General features: G+C 42.4%; 1 protein-coding gene across 2 annotated transcripts; it reads right to left on the bottom strand.

The window, feature by feature from the left end:
- Positions 1-901: 901 nt before the first annotated feature.
- On the bottom strand, positions 902-26,486 carry LOC139175241 (5'-3' exonuclease PLD3-like). Of its 2 annotated transcripts, XM_070766237.1 has the most exons (14): positions 26,435-26,486; positions 26,189-26,303; positions 19,373-19,543; positions 17,991-18,062; positions 15,402-15,680; positions 13,960-14,141; positions 13,651-13,834; positions 11,084-11,198; positions 9,352-9,479; positions 7,852-8,052; positions 7,414-7,553; positions 5,023-5,188; positions 3,790-3,883; positions 902-3,158 (listed from the first exon to the last, which is right to left on the bottom strand). In XM_070766237.1, the coding sequence occupies exons 2-14, from the start codon at positions 26,276-26,278 to the stop codon at positions 2,974-2,976; spliced, it is 2,007 nt and encodes a 668-aa protein (XP_070622338.1). In that variant the 5' UTR covers positions 26,279-26,303; positions 26,435-26,486; the 3' UTR covers positions 902-2,973. The 2 variants fall into 2 exon arrangements, with proteins under 2 accessions (XP_070622338.1, XP_070622339.1); XM_070766238.1 differs by lacking the exons at positions 17,991-18,062; positions 26,435-26,486 and having other exon boundaries at positions 26,189-26,417.

Below are 26,486 nucleotides of genomic sequence, written 5' to 3'. Positions count from 1 at the left end.
CCATTTATTTATTTATTGGATTTGTATGCTGTCCCTCTCCGTGGACTCGAGGCGGCTAACAACAGTGATAAAAACAGCATGTAACAATCCAATACTAAAACAACTAAAAAACCCCTTATTTATAAAACCAAACATACATACAAACATACCATGCATAAATTGTAGAGACCTAGGGGGAAAGAATATCTCTGTTCAAATATCTCTTGTCCAATATCTCTTGTCCAAAATGGTGTGGGTGCACCTGTTGAGCAGGGGGTTGGACTAGATCCCTTCCAACTCTAATAATAATTTTCCTTCCTCTTCCTTCCTTCTTTCCTTCTTCCCTCTTTCCTTCCCTATCAGTGAAGGTTTTCAAGAAGAGACTGAACAACTATTTGTCCGAAATAATATAATGTCTCCTGCTTGACCAGGGGATTGGACTAGACCTACAAGATCCCTTCCAGCTCTGATTGGTTTGATTTTTAGGGGGAATCGCCAACTTGCTAGCCCTAACCTTTCGGACTCTGTTATTCTGTTATTCTTTTACTTGTATACAAGGTACAAGTGCGCTGCTTTTTAGATTTTAGTTTTCTCTTTGTTTTGTATATATACATTTTAAGGTGTTTTTTTTTTTAAATGAAACATTTTTAAGTCTGTGATTCTATGAAGAATTTGAAGTCTCGTGAAAGTTGAGATGGAGCATTTGGGGACCTCCTGTAATACCGTCATTGAAAATATAACCTTGCATTTTATTAGTTATTAGCTATAGTATTATCATAATTGTAGATTTATCAGAAGGACCTGGTAAGCAAAATTCAATACCAAACCCAGGCAGAATTACTTGGTGAACTGGATGCCAAAAGCAGCAATAATAATCATAACCAATGGCTCTGAGTTAAGTTAAGAGGGATACCAAAAGGTACAGGTAAACAACAAACTTCTTTATTATTAAAAAAAATTGATTTATCAAAAATAAACTCTGCCAAGCTACATCGTTTCAAATTGCTTATAGCACACTCGGATTAAGGCATGTAATTCCCCATCTATATAACACAATCCCTGAGTTTCCAAAAGAGAAATTTCAAAATACAGCGGCGGTACATCTTATGACCATAATCGGCAACTACAGTGGTACCTCTACCTAAGAACGCCTCTACTTACAAACTTTTCTAGATAAGAATCAGGTGTTCAAGACTTTTTTTGCCTCTTCTCAAGAACCATTTTCCACTTACAAACCTGAGCTTCCGAAACTGTAACCAGAAAAGGCAGGGAGAAGCCTCCGTTGGGCCTCTCTAGGAATCTTCTGGGAGGAAACGGCAATAAAAGGCAGAGAGAAGCCTTCATGGGGCCTCTCTAGGAATCTCCTGGGAGGAAACGGCAATAAAAGGCAGAGAGAAGCCTAAATGGGGCCTCTCTAGGAATCTCCTGGGAGGAAACAACCGGAAAAGGTAGGGAGAAGCGTCCGTGGGGCCTCTCTAGGAATCTTCTGGGAGGAAACAGGGCCTCCACCCTCCCTGTGGTTTCCCCAGTCGCACACATTATTTGCTTTTACATTGATTCCTATGGGGAAAATTGCTTCTTCTTACAAACTTTTCTACTTAAGAACCTGGTCATGGAACGAATTAAGTTCGTAAGCAGAGGTACCACTGTAGGTTGGTCTGAAGAAATAAAAACGGATTATCATTTCGAGAGCGCAGGAATCAGAGACAGCCACCAGAGGTCAGCACAGAGAGGTTTTTAAAACCACTGGATTACTTTGCGGCCCTCTTGTGACCATGTTGATTACTGCAACCCAGATGTAGGCAGGTTGTTCTGTGCAGGTTGCAACATGACACAATTTTTCAGAGCAGTAAACCAGATGTGCTCTTTCAAGTTTCAAAAGGAAATAGATAATTTAAAGAATATATTTTCAGGGGGGGAAAGAGAGCAGGATTTCAATCCTTGGGAAACAAATTGGGCAGTATTTCCCACTCTTTATAGGCTTTCAGAATTCTTCACCCTTAGCCAATGGGCACCTGAAGGATCATAGTCAGAGGGGGGTTCCTACCGGTTCTAACCGGTTCTGTTAGTAACTCGGTGATAACATCATGGAGCCGGTTCTGTTGGTGTCTCTGTGGCCACTGCCATCTTTGATTTTGCTTCAGCGCAGGCACAGAAGCTATTTTTTTTATTGTTGCGTATGCGCAAAGCACACACAAATGCACAACACAGTCCTGAGCAAACCACCCCTGATCATAGATACACTATAGATTCCCAGTGAATTTTGAATACTATTATTTAAAATTTGAATACTTGTTTTAATACTTATTTGAATTGGATGGATGGATGGATGGATGGATGGATGGATGGATGGATGGATAGACATATACAGATTGATAGATGGATAGATGATGGGTAATGGATGGATGGATGGACAAACATACAGATGGCTAGATGGATGGATGATAGGTAGGAAGGTAGGTAGAAGATAGATAGCTAGATAGGTAGATAGCAAGATAGACAGATAATGGAGGGTGGATGGATCGATTGATGGATAATGGATGAATGTATGGTGAATGGACGAAGGATGGATGGATGGGATCAATGGATGGACAGATTAATGAATCGATGAATGGATTGATGAAGGAGGGAGGAAGGTCCCTCAAATTGTCCACTCTTAGTGACCACATAGATAAGATTTTTCTCCCTGATTATCAGTCCCTAATTCGGTCCTTCATCTCCTGGAGCTTCTCAGAACCCAGAATGAGGATCATCAATAGCTTCTCCTCCCCTGTTCCCACGAGAGATGGCGAACCCCGGGGGAGCTGGGGGAGAGGCACTATGTGAAGAACGCAACAGCCGCATGGCATTTTCCTAAAAGCAGACCGAGAGCCTCTTACGAAAAAACAAAAGCACCTTTGGGGGACACGCCAAGGGCATCCACACCACAGAACCGAGAAACAGACCGAGCCTGGCCTTACGGCCGGTTCTTTAGGCGAGACCCCTTCGCTCTCTTCATTTCTCCACGCATTCCGAGTGCTTTTCGAGCGGGAGGGTGTACTCAGATTCCCAATCTCGAAGGAAAACATCCACCAGCTGTTGCCGCAAGGTGTATTTCTCGGGCCCGACGTCGCTCTGGTTGACGATCAGCGCGACTCCGGCGGTGTTTAGGAAATAATCTTCGGACCAGTTAGACGTTCCTGCAGCGGGGAGAAATCAAAAGAAGAAAATACGTTTCGTAGGACGTTTGCAGCGCTCCGTGGAGAGTCCACACTTCAATGGTTTATCTTAACGTCCACGATCCTCCCCTCTACTTCCGGCTGGTGCTGAACAAAAGATGACCTTGAATCTCTGGAAGGAATGTGTTGGGGCTAGTACTGTTCCTTCTCATGCAACCACCCGTCCCCAATTCCCACAGTATTATTCTATTTGTGGCAGGCCAAAGTCTCCAACTCAAACGATGGCTTCGGCCTAACGGGCCGTTTTTCACCACGACGCATCGGCAGGATTACGGGATCGAAATTTTGGGCGCCTGCCAACTGCTTCCTATTTTGGGACGGTGGCAGAGTCCCAGAGCGGGTCACACGATCCCCGTTTGCTGTGCGACGTGACAACAAAGGCGAAACACGCACAGTAAAATTGGTTCACTTAGCCGTTGTGTTATTAGCTTTAAAAAAAACCACGGCAGTGGTTTCCTTAGTGAGGGTGGCGAGAAAGGGCGTAAAATGCGGCAAAGCTCAGATGCTTTGAGCAGGGGTTGGGCTAGAAGACCTCCCGGGTCCCTTCCATCTCTCATTACTCTGTGAGTTAAATTCAAGGTGAGCAACTTACCGACGTAAGCAACTCGGTCTGTCACCATGTACTTGTTGTGGTTCACATGGGCGTAAGGAATTTTTCTCTCTCCGGTGGGAACTACAAAGAGTTTCTGAAAAGGAAAAAAACAAATAATTAAATGCATATCTATCTTTCCCTCTCTCTCTCTCTCTCTCTCTCTCTCCCTTTCTCCCTCCCTCTCTCTCCTCCCCTCTCTCTTTCTCTCCCTCTCTCTCTCTCTTCCTTAGCCCTCTCTCTGTCCCTAAGTCTTTCTTCCTCTCTTTCCCTCTTTTTTCCTCCCTCCCTCTCTCTGTCTCCCGCTCTGTCCTCATATGTTCCTGTCTCTCTTCCTTTCTCTCTCTCTCTCTCTCTCCCTCTTTCTCTCCCTCTTTCCCCCTCTCTATATCTCCCTATGTCTCCCTCTGTCCCTCTTCCTTTCTTTCTCTTTCCCTCTCTCTCGCTCTCTTCCTCTGTCTCTCCCTCTTTCACTCTCTCTGTCTCTCCCTCAGTCCCGCTTCCTTTCCCTTTCTCTCTTTCCATCTCTCCCCCTCTTCCTCCCTCTTTCCCTCTCTCTATATCTCCCTCTGTCTCCCCCTCCCTCCCTCTTTCTCTTTGTCTCTCTTTCCTCCTCTCTCTTCCTCTCTTCCTCCCTCTTTCTCTCTCCCTCTCTTTCTCTCCCTCCTCCTCTCTCTGTCTCTCACTCTTTCACTCTTTCACTCTCTCTGTCTCTCCCTCAGTCCCTCTTCCTTTCTCTCTTTCCCTCTCTCTCCCTCTCTTCCTCCCTTCCTCCCTCTTTCCCTCTCTCTCTCCCTCTGTCCTCCTCTCTCTGTGTCCCTCTTCCTTTGTGCCTCTTCTTCTCTCTTTCCCTCCCTCTGTCTCTCCCTCTCTTTATCTCTCTCTTTCTCTCCTTCTTTCTCTCTTTCCCTCTCTCCCTTTCTCTCTCTCTCTGTCTTCATCTCCCTTTTCCCCTCTCTCTCTCTTTCCCTCCCTCCCTCTCTTTCTCTCTCCCCAGTCGTTCCACCATTTTATACTTTAAGAGCCTCGGTGGCGCAGTGGTTAGAGTGCAGCACTGCTGATCACCAGCTGCCAGCAGTTTGACAGTTCGAATCTCAGTAGGCTCAAGGTTGACTCATCCTTCCCTCCTTCCACGATCGGTAAATGAGGACCCAGATTGTTGGGGGCAAGAGGCTGATTCTGTAAACCGCTATGAAGCTGTTGCTAATTACTAGAAAAATGTTCGGAAAGACTCACCACTTCAATGGGGCACTGGAGAGGCCTCCTTCTCAGAACCGCGAGCGATTCCAGGAAGACAAACATGGTTTGTCTCGAGTGCTTCCAACAGCTGATGAGGAGGCGCACCGTCACGCCATTATCGCAGGCTGCGCTCCGTAGCGCGTCATCAATCACGGGCCACAGCCTAGGGAAGCGAAACGGGTGCAGAGGATTAGTGGAAGTGACCTCGATGGAGATGGGACCCAGGGGAAGAGCCTTCTCCGTGGCGGCCCCAACCTTCTGGAATCATCTCCCCCCCGGAGATTAGGACTGCCACCCCCCTCCTTGCCTTTCGCAAACTCCTAAAAACCCACCTTTGCCGCCAGGCATGGGGAAATTGATTCCCCTGGGCCGTTCCCGTTTTATGTATGGTTTTGTTTGGATTGCGTGAGTGTTTCTTAATCAAGGGATTTTTAATTGTTCTACTGTTTTAATTATTGGATTTGTGTTTTGCATTCTTGTGAGCCGCTCTTCGGAGAGGGGCAGCATACCAATCTAAATAATAATAATAATAATAATAATAATAATAATAATAATAATAATTATAATTATAATTATAATAATAATAATTATTATTATTATTGGGATCATAAGCCCGAAAAAGTGGTTGAAAATGAGCAAACAAAACTACTGTGGGACTTCCGACTTCAGACTGACCGAATTCTGAAGTATAACACACCAGACATCCTGATTGTGGAGAAAAAGAAAGTATGGATCATCGACATCGCAATCCCAGGAGACAGCAGAATTGAGGAGAAGCAGCTAGAGAAATTAGTGAAATACGAAGACCTAAAAATCGAGCTGCAACGACTCTGGCAGAAGCCCGTGAAAGTGGTCCCAGTGGTCCTTGGCACGCTGGGCGCAGGGCCAAAGGATCTCAGCGGACATTTGAAAACCATCGGAATTGACAAAATCTCCATCTGTCAATTGCAAAAGGCCGCTTTACTGGGATCGGCAAACATAATTCGCCGCTAGATCACGCAGTCCTAGGTGCTTGGGAAGCGCCCGACTGGTGAAGAAATACGAAATCCAGCATAGTGATCTCGTTCGCTGTGTTGTATTGACATAATAATAATAATAATAATAATAATAATAATAATAATAATAATAATATTCCCAGTATCCCTTATCTAAGGGAGGCCAAAGCGTTTTTAAAGTCAAAAAGTCCAAATAAGATTTTGAAGGGGATCAGACACACACCTCCCTAATTTACTGGGGTATAAGAAGGCGAAGAGGGGAGTGGTACCATAGCCTAGAGGTGGAGCTCTGGCCTCACAATCAGGAGGCTGTGAGTTCGATCCTAGGTAGAGGCAGATATTTCTCCCTCTGAGAATATATCTGCTGAACAAAACTCCACAGTGGCAACAGGGAGGGCAATGGGCCAGTAGAACAGTCAGTTCCAATCAGTTGTCCAGATTCCATTCCTCAAGGGATTATGGGGTCGTTAAGAAAAGATGATAAGACAGAGAAGAGGCACAGCATAGGTCAGCCAGGCTCTGTAACTAGAGCCACTCACAATAAACTCGGGAAAATAATGGTGTAGGGACTTCAACACCCAGCATTCCCCAGCCAGCATCTTTAAGATGGGTGGGCTTCAACTCCCAGAATTCCCCAAGTGGTCTGATTTCTGGGAGTTGAAGTCCACCCATCTTCAAACTATCAACATTTATATACAGTATATGCATTCATTCATTCCATGGGGCACCTGCCAGGTAATTATATATATGATATTAGGTGATTTTTTTAAATTCTTGGGTTGTTACACTTTTATATTTTTTAATTTGTCTAAATATTTTTAAAATTGTTTGGGTTTGTACATTATGGAAAATGGAGAAAGAAAAACAAGGAGAAGGGAAAGAAAGAGAAAGAAAGAAAGAGAGAGAGACAAAGGGAGAGAGAGAGAGAAGGAGGGAGAAAGAAAGAAAAAGAAAGAAAGAGAGAGGAGAAGGAAGGAAGGAAAGAGGGAAAAGGGGAGAAGGAAGGGATAGATGGAGGTAAGGAAAGAAGGAAGGAAGGATAGAAAAAAAGAAGGAAAGAAAGAAAGAGAGAAAGAAAGAAAGAAGGAAAGAAGGAAAGAAAGAGAGAGAAAAAGGGGGAAGGGAGGAAGGAAGGAAAGAAAGAGGGAAAAAGGGAGAAGGGAGGGATAGATGGAGGTAAGGAAAGAAGGAAGGAAAGAAAGAAAGAGAGAGAGAAAGAAGGAAAGAAGGAAAGAAAGAGAAAAAGGGAGAAGGGAGGAAGGAAGGAAAAAAGAGGGAAAAAGGGAGAAGGGAGGGATAGAGGGAGGTAAGGAAGGAAAGAAAGAAGGAAAGAAAGAGAGAGAGAAAGAAAGAAGGAAAGGAGGGAGGGAGAGAAAGAAGGAAATTAGATCACCTTTTCGACTTGCAGTATAAACATTGAGGCACGTAATCCATCACGGAAATATAGATGAATGTTTGAGCGTCTTGAATCGTGCTTAGAATAGCGGTGAGGTCAGACGTCCTTCCGGTAGAGCACAGAGCCAACGGGGAGCTCTGGAGTCAAAAATAACAGAATTATTATAAACCGTGAACCACAGAGGCCGGAGTTCTACCTGCTCCTTCTTCCGAGGCCACCTGGCTCCAAACAGGTGACCTTGGCGGAAAAAAATCCTGAATGTCAGCCTTCTCCAGGTCCCGTCAACTAGAAAATGTCGCAAGGGGAAGAGCCTTCTCTGTGGGGGCCCCAGCCCTCTAGAATCAACTCCCCCCAGAGAGATCTTAAAATCTGTAAGATCTTAAACCATTGTTGGACCACACAAAACCACACACACACAAAAACACCCAGACTTACGGAAATGTAGACCTGGGCATCTACCCCGTTGAGTTGGATCTTCCGAGGTTCCTCCAGGCTGGATTTAGCCGCCAGATCCCTGGGCCAAGTGGTGGGCAACGAGGCTCCCTCTTTGCCCAAGATCCGGTACATGGCAAAGATCCGGTGCAGATCCTGAGCTAGGCAGCTACAATTGTAGAGCGCAATTCCCAGCTCCTTCACCTAAAGGGCAGATGAAATAATTTGTGAGCATCTCGCCAGAAGATTCCCCAGATTGACTTCTTCCACAGCTGTGATCTCCAAAAGAAACTCGGCAATAAGAGTGGATTCCTGGCAGGGGGGATTACAGATCCACACAAGGGCACGGATCCCCATTGGGAAAAAAACAAACCAATATTCCATCTATCTCATTAAACATTTTAGCATTTGAAGAAACCATGTTTGCTTTTGAGCAGAAGTCATTTTCTTTGATCCAAAAATAGCCAAATGATAGAAGAGGTGGTATTATTTTATTAAAAGTTTATTAGATAAAAGAAATTTATACTGATTAGGTGGATTGATAACTGTATACTATACGTATTTCCATTAAGAACTGAATAAGGGTTTATTAAACCAATGGTGTTGATAGGTAATGATAGAAAATAAGTAGATTTAAGTGATTTTCTTTCCTTGGGAATGATATGGTTATGATAATATCTTGTAAGATTTTGGTGATAAAGTATGGGTAATTAACATTTAAGATTAAATAGCCTTTTCTATTTGAAGAGCAATTAGTATATGATAAGGGTAAAGACATTTTTAAGAGGTAAATAAGGGTGTGTGACATTTGAAAATCACCCCTTTGGCCTAAATGTAATAACATTTAATAGATAAGTGAAATACAGTAGATGAGATGTAATAGCAAATAGTTTTGTAAGTTTGTATAACGATATTGAAAAGTTTATATGAAAGTTTTCCAGGTGATAAAAGTAAAGGAGGGGGGACATGATCGAAACATTTAAATATGTTAAAGGGTTAAATAAGGTCCAGGAGGGAAGTGTTTTTACTAGGAAAGTGAACACAAGAACAAGGGGACACAATCTGAAGTTAGTTGGGGGAAAGATCAAAAGCAACATGAGAAAATATTATTTTACTGAAAGAGTAGTAGATCCTTGGAACAAACTTCCAGCAGACGTGGTTGGTAAATCCACAGTCACTGAATTTAAACATGCCTGGGATAAACATATATCCATTGTAAGATAAAATATAGGAAATAGAATAAGGGCAGACTAGATGGACCATGAGGTCTTTTTCTGCCGTCAGTCTTCTATGCTTCTATGTTTCTATGTTTTATATTGTTGGATGATAAATACCGAATATAAATGTAAATTCATTGTATTGTATTGAAGGTTGAAGGTATACGATATTGTACTGTTTAAAAGTAGAGAAAAATTTAAAAAACTTTTACCCAGGGGGAAAAAAAATAGCCAATCAGTTCAGGAGTACCTGTGCCTCTTTTCACACCTGCCCTAAAAGTGATACCTGAGTAAGGGAACGCCAGTCCATGTTGGCACTGCCAATGTAGAGGTGTTTTTGATCCACGACCCACAATTTGGTGTGTACGATCCCACCTGTCAATTCCTTCATATTCACATACCGCACGTCTGCGCCTGGAGAGCGAGAGGTAAACAAGTTTTAGTTCCCAAAGAAAACAGGAATAAATACATTCAAAATTATAGGCCAATTTTGATCCTTAATACTTGGCATTTTTATATCTAGCAGTCCTCGAGTAACGACTGTCCCGGAGCCAGTACATTACGGTTGTGGGTGGTTTTGCCCATCGTAAATCGGCGACTGCCTTAATTTTGCGACCCATGTTGCACTGGTGCCTTAAGCGAACGCCATAATAACTAAACAATGTCGCTTGGCGGGACCCAGGGGAAGAGCCTTCTCTGTGGCGGCCCCGGCCCTCTGGAACCAACTCCCCCCAGAGATTAGAATTGCCCCCGCCCTCCTTGCCTTTCGTAAGCTACTTAAAACCCACCTCTGCCGCCAGGCATGGGGGAATTGAGATCCTCTTTCCCCCTAGGCCTTTACAATTCTATGCATGGTATGTATGTATAGTATGTATGTTTGGTTTTTATATTAATGCGTTTTTAATCATTTTTAGTATTAGATTACTATTGTACACAGTTTTATTGTTGCTGTTAGCCGCTCCGAGTCTCCGGAGAGGGGCGGCATACAAATCCAATAAATAAATAAATAAATTGTTCAGCCAGGCTCAGCTTGCGAATGCAGTTTTAGCAAAACCCAGAAACAAATGCCAATATTTTGGCAAAAGCCATCCAATGAAGAAGCTGATTTCTTTCCATTTTCCCAACTTGGTTACTTGATGTTTTTATTCATATCATACTAAGGTAAATCCTCGAATCACGAGCACAATCTGAGGTTAGTTGGGGGAAAGATCAGAACCAACGTGGGAAAATATTATTTGACTGAAAGAGTCGTAGATGCTTGGAACAAACTTCCAGCAGACGTGGTTGGTCAATCCACAGGAACTGAATTTAAACATGCCTGGGGTAAACATAGATCCATCCTAAGATAAAATACAGGAAATAGTACAAGGGCAGACTAGATGAACCAGGAGGTCTTTTTCTGCCATCAGTCTTCTATGTCCATCCACAATCCATCGTGAATTCTTTCCGATTTTTGAAAAACTTATTATTCTAGCTTCCCGGGTGAACGAAGTGGCTACAATACGGATCAAATTTCCTTACAAACTACCGGTAGGTGTATTTTGTGAATTTTCTTAAGGGCAAGCCTCTTGCACAACTGTAGTAAACTTGGGTTTCTTTTCTTGCTTTTTCTTTCTTTTTCTTTTTTCTTTTTTCCTTCCTTCTTTCCTTTTTTCCTTTCTCCTTCCTTCCTTCCTTTTCTTTCTCCCTTCCTTCCCTCAATTCTCTTTTCCTTCCTTCCTTCTTTCCTTACCTCCTTCCCTCCCTCCTTCCTTCCTTCCCTCCTTCCTTCCTTCCTTCCCTCCCTCCCCCCATCCTTCCTTCCTTCCCTCCTTCCTTCCTTCCTCCCTCCCTCCCTCCCTCCTTCCTTCCTTTCTTCCTTCTCCAACAAATAGGTTTTTTTTTTAAAGGAAAAAAGATTGCAAAGCATTTGTGAAAAATGGGATGGGGTTTCTTGCCTGAGCAACGGGCTGGACTACAAGACCTCCAAAGTCCCTTCCAACTCTTTTTATCCTGCTATCTCCCAACAGATACATTACCGTCACGGGCCAGTTCATCCGTGTCTTCTTGGGACGACTGAGGGCTATTCACCGCAATCTTCAGTTTTACACCCCGGGAAGGCAAACTACGCAGCATATTGAACACCTCCAGGCCCTGAGGAGAGACACAAGCCGAGCCCATACTGACATTATGCCATTCATTCAGGCAGCTCGAATCTTGCAGCGGTCAAAATGTGTAACATTAAATATACTGCTCAAAAAAAATAAATAAAGGGAACCCTCCAAGAACCCATCCTAGATCTGCATGAATGAAATATTCTCCTTGAATACTTTGTTCTGTACAAAGTTAAATGTGCATGACAGCAGGTGGAATTGATTGTCAATTGGTGTTGCTTCCTAAGTGGACAGTTTGATTTCACAGAAGTTTGATTTACATATTATTATTATTATTATTATTATTATTATTATTATTATTATTATTATTATTTATTAGATTTGTATGCCGCCCCTCTCCATAGTCTCAGGGCGGCTCACAACAATAACAAAGACAATGTAAGAACAAATCTAATAATTTAAAAAACACTAAAAAACCCATTATTAAAAGCAAGCATACACACAAACATACCATAATAATAATAATAACAACAACAACAACAATAACAATAACAACAACAACAACAACAACAACAGCTCCCTTATGATACCAGGTTACAACGCCTTGGTCCCTTCAGCCTTGAAAGACGGCGTTGAAGGGGTGACTTGATCGAAGTGTATAAAATCATTCATGGGATAGAAAAGGTGGATAGAGAAAAATTATTTTCTCGATCCCACAATACTAGGACAAGGGGGCCCTCCCTAAAGCTCATAGGTAAGAAAGTGAGGACAAATCATTCTTCACCCAGAGGGTCCTTGGTTGATGGAATTCCCTCCCAGAAGAGGTCGTGACAGCTGTCAGCCTTGATAGCTTCAAGGCAGGATTAGACAGATTCATGGATGCCAAACATATAGATGGTTATTGAAACATATGTCCAAGTGCCGCCTCTATTTTGGTTGAGGCTGGCAGGGTTCCCTTGAGTACCACTTGATGGGGGTCAAGGGAAAGGGAGGGTCTTGCCTTCTCTTTCTGCTCAAGATCCCCATGGACAATTGGTGGGCCACTGTGTGACACAGAATGCTGGACTCGATGGGCTTTGGCCTGATTCAGCAGGGCTCTTCTTAGGTTCTTAACAACAACAACAACAACAACAATAATAATAATAATAATCATTTATATATAGTGCCCTTTTAAAAAAGGGCACAATAGCATGTGAGCAATAGCACTTTTTAACAGAGCCAGCCTATTGCCCCCAATTTAAATATTGGATTTGTCTTACATTGTATTGCTATTGCTGTGAGCCGCCCCGAGTCTGCGGAGAGGGGCGGCATACAAATCTGATTAAACTTAAGCTTAAAAATTTAAACTTAATCCGGGTCCCCATTTTATCCACCTCAGAAGGATGGAAGGCTGAGTCAACCTTGAGCCGGTGATGAGATTTGAACCGCTAACCTACAGATCTACGGTCAGTTTTAGTGGCGTGCGGTACTGCATTCTATCCACTGTGCCACCCGTGGCTCTATACTTTGAGTTGAGTTGGCCTTTTCCAGGTCCCGTCGACTAAACAATGTCGTTTGGTGGGCCCCAGGGGAAGAGCCTTCTCTGTGGCGGCCCTGGACCTCAGGAACCAACTCCTGCCGGAGATTAGAACTGCCCCCACCTTCCCTGCCTTTCGTAAACTACTTAAGACTCACTTATACCGCCAGGCACGGGGGAGTTGAGACACCTTTCCCCAAGGCTTTTTTATACTTTGTTTTATGTTTGGTATGAATGTGCTGTTTGGTTTTGTTTTTTTAATATAATGATAGGGTTTTATATGTTTTTTAATATTAGATTTGTTCCACTGCTATATTGTTTTTATTACTGTTGTGAGCCGCCCCGAGTCTTCGGAGAGGGGCGGCATACAAATCTAATAAATAAACAAACAAACAAACAAATAAATAACTAAGTTAGTAAATATCAGAGTTGCCCCCACCCTCCTTGCCTTTCGTAAGCTCCTTAAAACCCACCTCTGTCGTCAGGCATGGGGGAATTGACACTTTCTCTCCCCCTAGGTTTATAAAATTTATACATGGTGTGTATGACTGGTTTCTAAATTTGGGTTTTTTAAATTAACTTAAATATTAGATTTGTTTACATTGTATTATTATTGCTGTGAGCCGCCCCGAGTCTACGGAGAGGGGCGGCATACAAATCCGATTAATAAATAAGTAATAAGTAATAATAATAAACAAACAAACAAACAAACAAACATATTATGTTGTTTAAGTGTTCCCTTTATTTTGTGTGAGCAGAGTATATTGTTCCTTTAATACCCAACAGAAAGACTTCAGGTTTTAATTCTATTTTGAACATTAATATTTCCTCCAGCCATTGTTTTACTTTGCTCCAAAATTTACGTGCTTTGGGGCATTCCCACCACATGTGGTGGTATGGGTAGGCCTTACTTTCAGTGTGGGTTGTATTTTTGGGGGAAACGCAATACCTCCGTTGTCCCCAGCGACCAACTGACCTGCTTCGACGAAGAATCTTCTATTTGTAAATCAGAGTCCCGGAGAGTAAAGTAGAAAGCCCCAATTTCTACCACGCTGTTGGCTTCCGCGAGGAGATCCATCCATCCGTCATACGTGGTGGGATTTCGAGGGCTCGAAGACGGATAGCGTAAGGTGTCTGGGATGCTCTCCAGAAGGACCAGCCTAGGAACGAGAGAAGGGAGAGTGAAAACCGAGGTGGTCAGCAGACAATGGAATTGACCCAGACTTGGGAATCCACACCTGGAAGAGGTTTTCTGGGCCTACAAAAATAAATGCGGAGGACTTGCCTGCACTGCGCGCTGCATTCTTCTGCTTCTTTCCACAGCAGCGTTGGGAATCTTTTCCACATTAAAGAGCCGTTTCCGAACATGACGGTGGTGAGGACTCCGTGCCTCCACACGAGCCAGCAGGTGAGGCTCAAGAAGAGGAAGAAGAGGAGGAAGAAGAGAGAAGACCAATAGTACGTTCGCTACGGAGGAAAGGAGAGAGGTTGACTTAGGAGGGTGTTTTTTCAAAGTCGATCCCTTGAAGATGGGTGGACTTCGACTCCCAGAATTCCCCAGCCATCATGCTTTAAGTGGGGGAGGGGGGGATGGATTTCAACTCCCAGAATTCCCCAGCCGGAATGCTTTAAAATTCTGAGAGTTGAAATCCACCCGTTTGGAATAGACTACAGGGTAGGGTAAGGTAGGGTAGGGTAAGGTAGGGTAGAGTAGAGTAGGGTAGGGTAAGGTAGGGTAAGGTAGGGTAGGGTAGAGTAGGGTAGGGTAGGGTAAGGTAGGGTAAGGTAGGGTAGGGTAGAGTAGGGTAGGGTAAGGTAGGGTAAGGTAGGGTACCGTAGGGTAGGATAGGGTAAGGTAGGGTAAGGTAGGGTAGAGTAGGGTAGGGTAGGGTAGGGTAGGATAGAATAGAATAGAATAGAATAGAATAGAATAGTCTCCAATCACACTTGGCCATTAAAGGTCTATTCTATTCTATTCTATTCTAAACGGGTGGATTCCAACTCCCAGAATTCTCCAGTCCAAATGCTTTAAAAGGGGTGGACTTCAACTCCCAGAATTCCCCAGCCAGAATGCTTTAAAATTCTGGGAGTTGGAATCCACCCGAGTAGAGTAGAGTAGAGTAGAGTAGATTAGAATAGAATTCTATTGGAAAAGTGTGATGGGAAGTACAAGATAAATTCCTTGTGTCTCCAATCACACTTGGCCAATAAAATTCTACTCTATTCTATTCTAAACAGGTGGATTCCAACTCCTAGAATTCCCCAGCCAGCATGCTTTAAAATTCTGGGAGTTGGAATTCACCCATTTAGAATAGAATAGAATAGAATAGAATAGAATTTTATTGGGAAAGTGTGGTGGGACGCCCAAGACAAATTCCTTGTGTCTCCAATCACACTTGGCCAATAAAATTCTATTCTATTCCAAATGGGGGAATTCCAACTCCCAGAATTCCCCATCCAGCACGTTTAAAAACGGGTGGGCTTCAATTCCCAGAAATCTCCAGCCAGTCGTGTTTGCAATAGGTTTGTGAATTAATCCATCAGTATTCCACACATTCGTCCATTTTATTTTATTTTTTTAATATGGGAAATTGTGATTACTATCACCCATATAACCCATCTTTGTGGGGTCTCCCCATCAGATCTTTTTTTCCCCAGATTTGGAAATATTGCCACTGACAGTTTGAAGATTATATAATTCAAGACGGAAAAGAACCCATAATATACCTGGAAAAATTTCTGTCGGACTTCTTTGGCTGATAAAACTTTAGTTGGCAACTTCGTGGTCTCCATCTTCTTCATTGGGGGTACCTTGATTCTTGGGGTGATTTCGGCCCAAGGCTCCTGCCTTGACTCCCTCCGGGTCTCAAATGGTCTTCGCAGGCTGGGTGTCGTTATCTCTTCCAGATGTCCAACCTTATCACTTTGTGGTTCTGAGGTATCAAACCCCTGAAGCCGAGACTCTTGATCCTTCTCCACTTCCCATTGGATATCCGGGGTGTCTAACTATGGAGCGAGGGAAAATAGAGATGGCTAGACTTCCTCCAACCAACCACCACACTATCACCCATGACCAAGAACGTAGCTGAGATACGGTCCTCAAAATTATTGGGGTTGGGTTGGGTAAACCCACAGAGGTAGCTTGCAAACCACGGTTTCCGAAAGAGGCCCAAAACTGGTCTAATTTTTCAGTCAAATCATAATTATGACTCGGAATCCACTTATCGTATTTTTCAGACTATAAGACGCACCAGTGTATAAGGCGCAGGAAAAACAGGCGGGCGCGCCTGAGTGAAATTTCGCTTCTGCGCAAATTTGGCTCCCAAACTGTGTGCGCTCCCCATTTTTGCAAAAAATGGGCCTGTTTTTGTAAAAAAAAAAATAGAATATGGGAGCGGGGCTTTGGGAGGCCAAAAATGGCTGTACAGTGATCCCCCGTTTATTGCGTCCCCAACCATTGCGAACAGGGTACTTCGCTATTTTTCAACCCGGAAGTCAAAAATACCATCTACGCATGCGTGCCGGGCACGCATGCGTAGATGGCAGCGGCTTCCCTGGGTCTTCCCCCTCTTGCTGGCGTCAGCGAGGAGTTTCCCCACCGCCCACGCAAACTCCTCGCTGCCGCCCGCCCTTCGCCCGCCCACGCCGTTCATTCTCGCCGCTTTTGAGCTGAGTCCGGGAGCGAATTCGCTCCCGGACTCAGCTCAAAAGCGCCGATAGCAAGCGGCAAGGAACGGCTTGTCTCGGCGCTTTCGAGCTGTCAGCTCGAAAGCGCCGAGACAAGCCGTTCCTTGCCGCTTGGTATCGCCGGTTTTGAGCTGAGTCCGGAAGCGAATTCGCTTCCGGACTCAGCTCAAAACCGCCGATAGCAAGCGGCAAGGAACGGCTTGTCTCGGCGCTTTCGAGCTGAGTCCGGTCAGCTCGAAAGCGCCGAGACAAGCCGTTCCTTGCCGCTTGCTATCGGCGCTTTTGAGCTGAGTCCGGAAGCGAATTCGCTTCCGGACTCAGCTCAAAAGCGCCGAGAGCCAGCGCCCCCCGGACCCCCAACCCGGGTTTGGGGGGCTGCTAGGAAGCCCTCCATGCCGGCGGCAAACAGCCGCCCCGCCCCCAATCTTCGGCTCCTCGCTAGCGCTGTGGGAGTAAAAACACTGTCTGCACATGCGCAGACGGTGTTTTTACTTCCGCATCGCTACTTCGCGAAAACCCGCTCGTTGCGGGGTCTCCTGGAACGGAACCCTCGCAACGAGCGGGGGATCACTGTATTTGGTGTATAAGACGCACCGACATTTCCACCCGCTTTTAGGCCGGGGAAAGGGTGCGTCTTATATTCCGAAAAATATGGTAATAGCCTGGGTTGTCCACAAACTCTTAATTCTGCTTGGAGGAAAGTCCAGTTTTAACCCATTTGCTTACTGAAAAGACTGATTCGTCCCCTATTTTAGGAAACTGGTTTAAGGCCCAAACACAGCGTTCCCTTGATTTTCGCGGGGGATGCGTTCCAAGACCGCCCGCGAGAGTCGAATTTCCGCAAAGCAAAGATGCGGAAGTAAATACACTATTTTTGGCTATGAACAGTATCCCAAGCCTTCCCTTAACACTTTAAACCCCTAAATTACAATTTCCCATTCCCTTAGCAACCATTTAGATTATTACTCACCATGTTTATTTATTAAAGATTATTTAAAAAAATATTAAAGGCAGACGGAAGTTTGGTGATGACATATGGCGGCATCGGGCGGGGAAAACCGTGGTATAGGGAAAAAACCCACGAAGTATTTTTTAATTAATATTTTTTTAACACCGTGGTATAGACGTTTCGCGAAGTTTGAACCCGCGAAAATCGAGGGAAGACTCTATCCCCATCTAAATGATCGGCTGCGAATCAAAGTTGGAAGTCGCTCTTCCAAAGAAAACGCAAGCAAACTCCCTCCTTCTCCCTCTCCAAAATTCGAAGGACAAGCAAAGTCAACGGAGGATGTTGGATCTACTTAATGACCACAGCAATTTACTTAACAACCAAAGCTATTTTTTTTTAAAGGTAAAATCAGGCAAAACCACATCTTGGTGAGCAAGACAAATTCTGGTTTCGATGTGATCTTCAGATTTTAATTTTTTTTTTAAATGCTAATAAACAAAGTTCCAACCAATTTTGGATCTGTCTGATTACGTTTTTGCGAGGGGGTGGTTTTAATTTATCCTAATTTCTAAGTGTGTCCAAATGGAGGAGATACAACATGGTGCCATCATCGTGTCTTTCAGAAACGTGACACAAACGAACTTGGATCTTCGCCAGGCCTTATGCTTGAACTCCGTTACCTCCTTCCCTCTCTCTGGATGTGGGCAAGGGTCCTCCTTCAACTCCAATCTCCTCAGCCTCACAAAAGAGGGCTATAAAGGAAAATGGGACGAATTGTCTTTGGTGGGACCTCGCAAGCGTTTTTCACATTTCAAGAACGACCCAAACAGGGCGTCTGCACCCAAGATACAACCGAACGAACGTCTGACAGAGTTGGAAGGGAGCTTGAAGGTCATCTAGTCCAACCCCCACACCACCCCAAGCAGGAGACCCTACTGTAGGGTTTCCTGCCTAAGCAGGGGGTTGGACTAGAAGACCTCCAAGGTCTCTTCCAGCTCTGTTATCCTAGCCTCCTAGCCTAGCCCATTCTATTCTAAATTCTATTCTATTCTATTCTAAATTCTATTCTATTCTATTCTAAATTCTATTCTATTCTATTCTAAATTCTATTCTATTCTATTCTAAATTCTATTCTATTCTATTCTAAATTCTATTCTATTCTATTCTAAATTCTATTCTATTCTAAATTCTATTCTATTCTATTCTATTCTAAATTCTATTCTATTCTAAATTCTATTCTATTCTAAATTCTATTCTATTCTATTCTAAATTCTATTCTATTTTTTCTATTTTATTCTGAATTGTATTCTAATTCTAATTTTACTCTATTCTAAATTCTATTCTACTACTCTACTTTACTACTCTATTCCAAATTCTACTCTACTCTAATCTACTCTACTCTATACTGTTCTACTCTACTCCAATCTACTCTACTCTGTTCTACTGTTCTACTAATTCTGTTCTATTCTGAATTGTATTCTAATTCTACTCTATTCTAAATTCTATTCTACTCTATTCTAAATTCTATTCTACTCTATTCTACTCCTCTACTCTACTACTCTATTCCAAATTCTACTCTAGTCTACTCTACTCTATACTGTTCTACTCTATTCCAATCTACCCTACTCTACCCAATTCTGTTCTACTTCTATTCCATTCTGAATTGTATTCTAATTTTAATTCTACTCTATTCTAAATTCTATTCTACTCTACTCTACTCAATTCTGTTCCACTCTATTCTAAATTCAACTCTACTCTACTCTCCTATCCTATTCTGTTTCCATAATGGTTCAACCTAGCCTGAGAATTTTTGATCCCTGTTTGTCGTTTTGTGGTTGTCACCCTTTGAAAAGGGGAAGCAGGATGCCAACTTGCTCAAGATCCTTCCCGTAGCCCAAGATTAATTTTGTGTGTCTTATCCATCGAATAAAGCCTGATCCTTAATTTGGAGAAGGGAAGGGGTTCCAGATCAGGAATCAACCAGCTCTTCCTACCGTCGTCCCCTATCTTGGAACGAAAGTTACGCCAAACATCTCTGAAGTAGGATGAACTCAACACTTACTAAGACTTTCTCTGCTCGTTGCCCAAGGTCCAGCTGAGCTTCTGGTTCTGAAGGACTTTCTTGTGGATCTACTCGGCCCTTGGTGAGATCTACTTGCTTCTTGTAAGCTTTGATGCTTTCTCGGGGCTGCAGGATGTCATCAGCCCGACTTCTGGGGTATCGTGGTTCATTCTGGGTTGTGGTTCACAAATCATAGAAGTGTTTTTAATCAGAAATGAAGCGACACTCACATCGTTAGAAAACTGTGCCAGGAAATTGAGGAAGTGTTTTCCACTGGGTGGTGCATCTACACTTCCTGTGTAGAAATACACCTACAGAGAGAGATACACAACACTCACAGATATATACAAATACACACAACGGTCATGCTTGGCTTGGCACCATAACCGTCCCTAGTCAATCTTCATAAGAATGAAGATGACCCAGAGATCCTTTACAACAGGTTCACAATTCTTTTTTTCCTTCCAGGTAATAAAATGTTCAAAGGCCCTTTCACAAATGAGAAAGGAAGCGTTGGGAAGAGTAGGCCAAGCAAATGGACTATTGAATACAATCCATGTGATAAATGGTCTGCTGCCTACAGGTACTTCGGATACGGAGAGTTAGATACGGAAGGACAGATGGGAAAAAGGAGAAATAGGGAGATGAAGATGAAGAGATGGACATGAACATAGAGAATGGGATGGGGAGATGAAGAGATGGAGATGGACAAAGAGAGAGGTGGAGAGATGAAGATGAAGAGATGGACATGCAGATAAAGATGGAGAAATTAGAAGATGGAGAGACGGTGATGGTAATGGACCTGGAGGTAGAGATGGAGAGGTAGAGAGGGAGATGGAGATTGAGATGGACAGATGGACATGAACATAGAGATAGAGAGAGGGGGCAATGAAAATGGATATGGACGTGCAGATAGAGATGGAAAAATGGGAAGATGAAGAGTTGGAGAAAGATAATGATGGAGAGATGAACATGGGGACAGAAGGAGAGATAAACATAGAGATGAAGAGATGGACATGAACATAGAGATAGAGTGATGGGGAGATGAAGAGATGGAGATGGACAAAGAGAGAGGTGGAGAGATGAAGATGAAGAGATGGACATATACATGCAGGTAGAGATGGAGAAATGGGGTGATGGAGATGGTTATGCATATAGACATGGAGCTAGGGATGGAAAGATAGAGATGATCTTTATCTGCATGTCCATCTCTTCATCTTCATCTCTCCACCTCCCTCTTTGTCCATCTCCATCTCTTCATCTCCCCATCACTCTATCTCTATGTTCATGTCCATCTCTTCATGGATACGAACATAGAGATAGAGAGATGGGGAGATTATTATTATTATTATTTATTAGATTTGTATGCCGCTCCTCTCTGTAGACTCGGGGCGGCTCACAACAGTGATAAAAAACAATACATGGTAACAAATCTAATATTTAAAATATAAAAACAACAATTTTACATTAAAAAGTCTAAAAAACCCCAATATATAAAAACATAACACACAATCATATCATACACAAAAACTACATGGGCAAGGGGGAGATGTCTCAGTTCCCCCATGCCTGATGACAGAGGTGGGTTTTAAGGAATTTACGAAAGGCAAGGAGCGTGGGGGCAATCCTAATCTCTGGGGGGAGCTGGTTCCAGAGGGTCGGAGCCACCACAGAGAAGTCTCTTCCCCTGGGTCCCGCCAGCCGGCATTGTTTAGTCGACAGGACCTGGAGAAGGCCAACTCTGTGGGACCTAACCAGCCGCTGGGATTTGTGAAGATAAGAGATGGAGAAATGGACATGGATAGGCAGATAGAGATGGAGATAGATCTATTGAGCAAAGAAAGGAGGATCCTCCAATATACAATGAAGAAGGCATATAGTCCTTCAACATTATTCTTCATTCCTACCGCATAGAAAAAGCAGCTATATTGCTGTACCGTTCGATTAATATATAAATATACTGCTCAAAAAAAAATAAAGGAAACCCTCAAAGAACCCATCCTACATCTGAATGAATGAAATATTCTCATTGAATACTTTGTTCTGTACAAAGTTGAATGTGCACAACAGCCAGTGAAATTGATTGTCAATCTGTGTTGCTTCCTAAGTGGTGTTCTGTCGGGCTCTCTGGTAGACTCCTCCCAAAAATTAACAGATACAAATTTCAGACACACACACGTTTGAAAATTCAAAACAATGTTCTTTATAATGAAAATTCACTTAAACCAAGCCCTCTTTTGGTATAGCAAAGAGCACTTGTCTCCAAACAAACTGGTAATTTATACAAGTCCCTTATCAGTCCTGTGATACTTAGCTTGCAGCTGTGAGGCAATTCACAGTCCTTCTTCTTTCACAAAGTGAAACACACTTTGCTCTGGTTTAGTTTCCAAGCAGGGAAAAATCAGCACACAAAAAGTCAAAGTCAGTAAAGCAGTCACGAAACACAACGATCAGATAATCCTCCAGAATGGCCAAACCCAGAGGCTGCTATTTATAGCAGCCTCACTAATGACCACAGCCCCACCCAACCACAGGTGGCCTCATTTTCTTTGATAATAATCTCTCACTTGTTGTTGCTTATGCATCGCTCTCCGCATGTGTGGCTGCATCATTGACTCTTGCTCTGAATCCAAGGAGGAGCTAGATACTTGATCTCCTTCTGAGCTGTCTGCCCCACTCTCCTCCTCCCTGTCACTCATGTCTTCTTGGTCAGAGGAGCCTTCATCATCAGATTCCACCGGGGGCAAAACAGGCCTGCAGCATGTGGATGTCTCCCCCACATCCACAGTCCTTGGGGCAGGAGCTGGGCCAGAGCTAACCACAACAAGTGGACAGTTTGATTTCACAGAAGTTTGATTTACTTGGAGTTATATTGTGTTGTCTAAGTGCTCCCTTTATTTTTTTTGAGCAGTGTATATATAAAAATAGTTTTCGTAAAGTTAAAAAGTTTTCAGCTAACTTGGCTTTTGTTTTGTTTTGTTTAAAATCACCCTGCTGCCATGGCGGGTCAGCTGGTCCACTTCCTAAGACCAACTTGTGTTCATGTCGCTTGCTGGGGAGTTTCCCTCGGCAAAACCGAGGACACAGATGTTTCTACAGCTGCAGAGATAGCAGCAGCAAAGGCACCTCTCTTTCTCTCTTTTTCTCTGCACACACCACAAACAACCGCCGAGATATTAAAATTAAAAGCTCTTTGGAAAGAGAGATGGGTCGTTTAACCAGCCTGTCCAATGATGCTTAACCCCCAAAATCACCCAAATGTGCCTCGCTCATTTCTGAATTTTCTACTCCCAAAAAATCGAATTTATCTGCAAGCAAAATTAGCATTTTGGCTTCTAACGTCGACGCGACACTCAAAATATAGCTCCAAGCCAGTTTCACGCTGAATCAAATTGTTATTTTTGTCTTTGGGTTCTGCTTTTTTAAAAAAACAACATTAGACCATTACTATATCTTCTTTTCTATTCTTTCATAGATATATTTTACTATGAGTATCTCCTCTATAACCTTCATCATGTATTTCTCTCTGTGTATATATATATATGTCACATGTTTGTTTGTTTTTTTGCTGAATTTGAAAATTAAGGGAGACTAGGATAGATCTATTTCAGCCTTATTTTGGCCTCATCAGCTAGCCATACCCTCACTGGGACTTGAACCTGCAACCTTTGCCTTGTAAGGCAGAGAATTATCCTCTAGGCTACAGTATCCAATCCCTTCAGCTCTGCACCAGGGAAGGGTTACATATTTTTGTGCCGAATCACCCTGGTGTATTGAAGGAACGTCACAGCTCCTTTTTGCCTCTAGGCCCAACCCAGGACCATTTCAAGGCAGTTAATTTATTCATAGCAGACAACTATATTCTGTATGTATCAAAATGTATAATCAAAATATTCTGTATGTATCAAAACTATAATCAAAATGAATATAGTTGTCGGCTATGAATAAATTAACTGCCTTGAAATGGTCCTGGGTTGGGCCTAGAGGCAAAAAGGAGCTGTGACGTCCCTTCAATATACCAGGGTGATCCGACATTAAAAAAACCATATAGCCCCTCCCTGGTACAGAGCTGGTAGGGATCAGGTCTGGTGGCTCAACTGTTAATTCTCTGCCTTACAAGGCAGAAGCTGCCAGATCGAATCCCAGTAAGGGTGTGGCTAGCTGATGAGGCCAGAACAAGGCCGAAATGGTACCATCCTAGTCTCCCTTCATTTAAAAAAATTTCAGCTAAAAACATTTGATATATATATATATATATATATATACACACACACATGCGCACACACAATAAAACCCTCATTGTGTATTGGACTAAATAAATAAATAAATAAATAAATAAAGAAAGAAAGAAAGAAAGAAAGAAAGAAAGAAAGAAAGAAAGAAAGAAAATACAAGTAGCCTACAAAGACAAGATTATTCTGTCCTTTCTGAGAACTGCCATTTGCAGAGAAGCTTTGAAAGCAGGCTTTAAAAAAAAACAAAAAACACACACACGCACACATCAAAACCGCCGGAAAGAAGAACAATTTTTTTTTAAAAAAAAAATTAAAACCCCAGGGAAACGCTATAAACAACATCACAACAATACAAGGAAGAAAAAACAAGGAACTAAAATGGACGCCCTCCATAATGAAACCAGCTGCCAAATCCGCCGAAAAGAATTCGCCGCCACTCTCCCTATGGCATTTTTAATTTTTTTAAATCTGAATTTTTAAAAAATTAATAATCCTAGGCGGCGAACATACCTAAGTCGGATAGTACAACAGTTCGCTTAGTGACCGTTCGAAGTTGTTGGCGCCACTGAAAAAAGTGACTTACGACCGTTTTTCAAACTTTGCATCATCTTCGCGGGTGACATGATCAAAATTTTTGGATGCTCGGCAATGGATTCTTGATTTATGACAGTAGTGGTGGTCGGGGATCACGTGATCCTCTTTTGAGAGCTTCTGACACAAGCAAAGTCAATGGGGGAGCCATATTCCGTGTAGCAACTCACTTAAGAAAAGTTATAAAATTAGGGGAAAACTTATTTAACCAACTGACTATCCAAAACTTATTTAACCAACTTATTTAACCAACTGACTCTCTCAGCGAGATAAATTTTGGGGTTGTAAATGGAGGACTGCCTGTTATCTCTTTAGAACGTATTTCCAGGCAGCAATAAAAAACAGGTATTGTCTTTACTTTAATCATTTTTAAAAAAGCCAATTTAGTCAACTTAGCAACTTCCATCCACTTCACCAACTATTCCCCCTTAGTGAATCAGAGTAAATATTTCCATTTTTAATGCTTCCGACACTTCAGGAAAGGAAGAGCTGGAAAAATCCAGCCTGAAAAGTGGAGAAACCACGAAGATGGCAACCAGGAACTGACCCAGAGCATCAAGAAAAAGCAGAATTTAGTTAGGCTGCATGGGGAGGAATGTGGATTTAGCCTGGCTTAGAGTGGGCCAAAGGGAGCTGTCCAACAGATAGTAGGGTTTTGTAAATAAAGACGGATCGAATTAAGTTTTTATTAGATCCCAGGCTAGTATGAAGCCACACGTATATGTGTAAAACTATATTATTTATTTCCTTTCTTTTCTTCTTTCTTTCTTTCCTTCCTTCTTTCTTTCCTTCCTTCCTTCTTTCTTTCTTTCTTTCTTCCTTCCTTTCCATCCCTCTCTCTTTCTCTCATCTATCTCTCATCTCTCTCTCTATTTAACATTTATTGGATCCCTTTTTTGTAAATAAAGACAGGGTCATGTAAATCAAATTAAATTTTTATTATGATCACAGGCTAGCATAAGACCAATATATATAACTATATGCTATTTGTCTCTATCATCTGTCTATTCGTCTATCCATCCATCAATCCTTCTACCTACCTACCTATTATCCATCAATCTATCTATCCAACTGTCATCTATCTATCTATCTATCTATCTATCTATCTATCTATCTATCTATCTATCTAATCTCTCAGTCTCTGTTTTTCTCTCTCATCTCTCTCTGTGTATATAAATCTATCTCTATCTATCTATCTATCTATCTATCTATCTATCTATCTATCTGATCTCTCCATCTCAGTTTCTCTCTCTCGTCTCTCTCTGTGTATATAAATAAACAAACAAATAAATAAATAAATCTATCTATCTATCTATCTATCTATCTAATATATATATATATATATATCTATTTATCTATCTAATCTCTCTGTCTCTGTTTCTCTCTCTCATCTCTCTCTGTGTATATAAATCTATCTATCTATCTATCTATCTATCTATCTATCTATCTATCTATCTATCTACCTAAATACCTACCGACCTACCTATCTATTTATCTATCTAATCTCTCTATTTCTGTCTCTCATCTATCGCTGTCTCTCTGTGTATATATCTGTAAATCTATATTCCATCTATCAATATATCATCTATCCGTCTGTCTGTCTGTCTGTCTATCACTTGCCTATCCTCTCTTGCATTTATCTAATCTCTCCGTCTCTACCATCTGTTCAATCCCTTTAATTAATTTTAATATTTTAACATTACATTGTATACATTTATATTGTATGCCACCACCAAGAACCACTCTCTGAGGGAGAGGGACGGTTTAGAAAGATGAAACAGATATAAAGGGGGAAAAAAATAAATATGTTTTTTTCACCGTGACAGGTTCATATTGTTTTAGGTTTTCAAACCACCGCAATCACTTAGGCGAGATCGGCAGTGTAGGAATTTAATAAGTAAAATAAAGTAAAACATGACACTTCTAGGAGAGAGAAGGACATAGGTGTGAGAGAGATAACTCCACATTTGAAGAGTGAACAATTTCTTACCGTTTCAGCCGTTTTCACCTGTTGCAAGCGGGTGGATCTTCTAATCGGGGTGACACTGGCTGGGTTTTTGGGAGGCGACTTCTTCCTCATGTTTTCTCAAAGGAAAGAGTGCTCCCTAAATTTGTATTTTTAATTTTTTAAAAAAATACACCTCCCACCTTTACCTTGCAGATTTTTCAGCAAACCCCCGCCCCCCCCCCCCGCTCTTCCTGCCCCCCTCCCCCCAAAATGACCTAGCAAACTTACAGAGACGTTAAATTTGGTGGGGAAACGACTTCGGTTGGATTTGAAATGACAA

The sequence above is a fragment of the Erythrolamprus reginae genome, chromosome 13 (assembly GCF_031021105.1).
Source record: "Erythrolamprus reginae isolate rEryReg1 chromosome 13, rEryReg1.hap1, whole genome shotgun sequence".
Taxonomy (NCBI): Eukaryota; Metazoa; Chordata; class Lepidosauria; order Squamata; family Dipsadidae; genus Erythrolamprus; species Erythrolamprus reginae.
The sequence above is the reverse complement of the archived record's forward strand: the minus strand, read 5'-3'. Positions and strand labels throughout refer to the sequence as shown.

Excerpts from the sequence above, each read along its gene's own strand:
- LOC139175241 (XM_070766237.1), bottom strand. The coding sequence starts at position 26,278 with ATGAGGAAGAAGTCGCCTCCCAAAAACCCAGCCAGTGTCACCCCGATT. Across the intron at positions 5,189-7,413 it reads TTATACTGCAAGTCGAAAAG|GCTGTGGCCCGTGATTGATG; the intron begins GTGATCTAATTT and ends TCGCTTCCCTAG. Across the intron at positions 3,884-5,022 it reads TCCAGTGCCCCATTGAAGTG|AAACTCTTTGTAGTTCCCAC; the intron begins GTGAGTCTTTCC and ends TTTCCTTTTCAG.